Below are 2,000 nucleotides of genomic sequence, written 5' to 3'. Positions count from 1 at the left end.
AAGAGCATCCCAAGATCAGGAATGGAATGTATTACTGCAGATTTCTCCTCCACATTCACTATCCCCTGGGGAGATTTCTACAGAGACAGCAGAACTGTGTATCACAAGAATACAATGGAAGAGTGCACGAAGAGACCCCTCTCTGCTGCTGCTATCTCTTGCCAAGATTATTCAGTATTACATACAAATACATAGATTAAAAGCAAACAAAAAACCCTACAAAAATCTTATAGAACACGGAGCTCACCTAGAGCTTAAGCTTTTGTATGAAAAGTACTGTAATCATTGAAAAGCTTGGGATAGCTCCAGTGATCTCTAACTTCTCACCTAATAGCTTGTTCCCTCTGCGCCTTTCGTACTTCGGGCTTCTGGTTTCGCTTGGCCATAATCTCAGCTAGAGAGGCACCAGTGATGGCTCTCTGAAACTTCACTGCACGGCGCGTGCGCTTCTTTTGCACCTCTTCCTAAGAGGGCAGGAGACGAACACAGACAATTAGCATCACAAGACATTAAATACACAACAGTTACAGAAACAAGCTGCTATTGAGATTAAAGCTATTTAAAACTGTACACCAAAGTAGAATTTCACTCCTCACTTCAGAGAATCCTTCTGTTGAGTACACAGAAGTGCTGCCCTACCTCCATACGGCCCCTTCTCCAGCCACATCCTGTACTTTCCATAGTGTGTTATTACCAACAGTCCTTGGTTGGCTCCCCAGCTATCCAGCTATCAGTGTTGGAGACACACACATTAGCCCCTCTATCTTCCAGGCTTCTACAGCAAGTATGAAAAAAATTATTTCAAAATAATGTCAAAAGTTCAGCCATCTGTAACTCCCACAAGAAAAAAAGGGAAGGAGAAACCTTTGATGGTGTCTTCTAAAAGGACGACACTCCACACCTATTCAAGTGGGATCAGGTGCTGGGGAGCAGTGTAAGCCATCATGCATTAACTTTCTTTCTTCAACCAAACTGGCAAGAACGCTGACTTACTGCATTGATGTAAGCCTTCTCAAAGCTCTTCTGCTGCACACATTTGAACAAGAGCACTGGAGATACCTCATGCTATGTGCCTTCATGATTTATTCTTTTCATGCAGTGAAGCTACATAGGAAAAGACCTGCTAAGATACAGCCTAACGTTTTCAAGGAGACTATATTAAGAGTGTCATCACTGCTCCCCTAACCCTGGAATCAGCTCCCTATGTTGTCACTATTCAGGAAGTTTACAAGACCAAACTTTTAGGAAATCTGCTTATTGAACAGCATTACCCACCTTCCCCAAAACTAACTTTTAAAAACATATGCCATTCCTACAATTATTAAGATCTACTGAACCTACTGTGGCTCTGAGTGATCCTTTAAAGAAGTGCTACCACACCAATGCAATGGTTTTGTTGAAGTGGTGTATAAACTCACGTAATTACGCTCACATTTTCACCATTATTGACCAGTCTTCAACCTGGTGACCTGGGTCATGCTTCTGCTGAACACTGGCAAGCTCAAGTGACCTCTAACAGACCAGTGACCACATCTTTTGGTCACCAACTTACAGTGCCATTAGCTGGTATGTACTTACTGACTGTCCTTTCTTGTGCTTACGCCTGTACAGAACAGTCCAGTTGATCTGACGGGGGTTTCTCTTGGAAAGGAATGCAGACTCACATTTTGCATTCAAGAACTGAAAAACCTGGGAAGGCAAAGTGTTTTGTGTAAGCTTTGTTGCCATGGAAGACATTATCACAGTTTGCATTAAGTATTCTTTGAGTCAGTGTTTTTCAACATTTATGCTTTTGGAGTTCTTAAACACAGCCCTGACTATTAAAAATTTTAGAAGATAATTCAAGAAATTTAAAGTTTTGAATTTTGTTACATTGGTCAAACTGATGTCTTACAAGGCATTCTGAAGCAGCTTCATTTTTCTGAAAAAAAAAGTTCAAATTACCACTTGCATCCAGAGCTGCTGTGTATTTCAGGCACAGCATCAATAGCTGTGTCCAG

General features: G+C 41.4%; 1 protein-coding gene across 1 annotated transcript in view; it reads right to left on the bottom strand.

Moving 5' to 3' along the window:
• Positions 1–1,752, bottom strand: part of RPL24 (ribosomal protein L24) — a 2,542-nt gene extending 790 nt beyond the window's left edge. The window contains exons 1-2 of the mRNA XM_008631863.2: positions 1,579–1,752; positions 328–464 (exon numbers count right to left, since the gene is read on the bottom strand). Of these exons, the coding sequence (XP_008630085.2) occupies positions 328–464; positions 1,579–1,752 (311 nt within the window). The remainder of the gene's footprint in view (positions 1–327; positions 465–1,578) is intronic.
• Positions 1,753–2,000: the final 248 nt, after the last annotated feature.

The sequence above is a fragment of the Corvus brachyrhynchos genome, unplaced genomic scaffold (assembly GCF_000691975.1).
Source record: "Corvus brachyrhynchos isolate BGI_N302 unplaced genomic scaffold, ASM69197v1 scaffold3, whole genome shotgun sequence".
NCBI classification, from domain to species: domain Eukaryota; kingdom Metazoa; phylum Chordata; class Aves; order Passeriformes; family Corvidae; genus Corvus; species Corvus brachyrhynchos.
The sequence above is the reverse complement of the archived record's forward strand: the minus strand, read 5'-3'. Positions and strand labels throughout refer to the sequence as shown.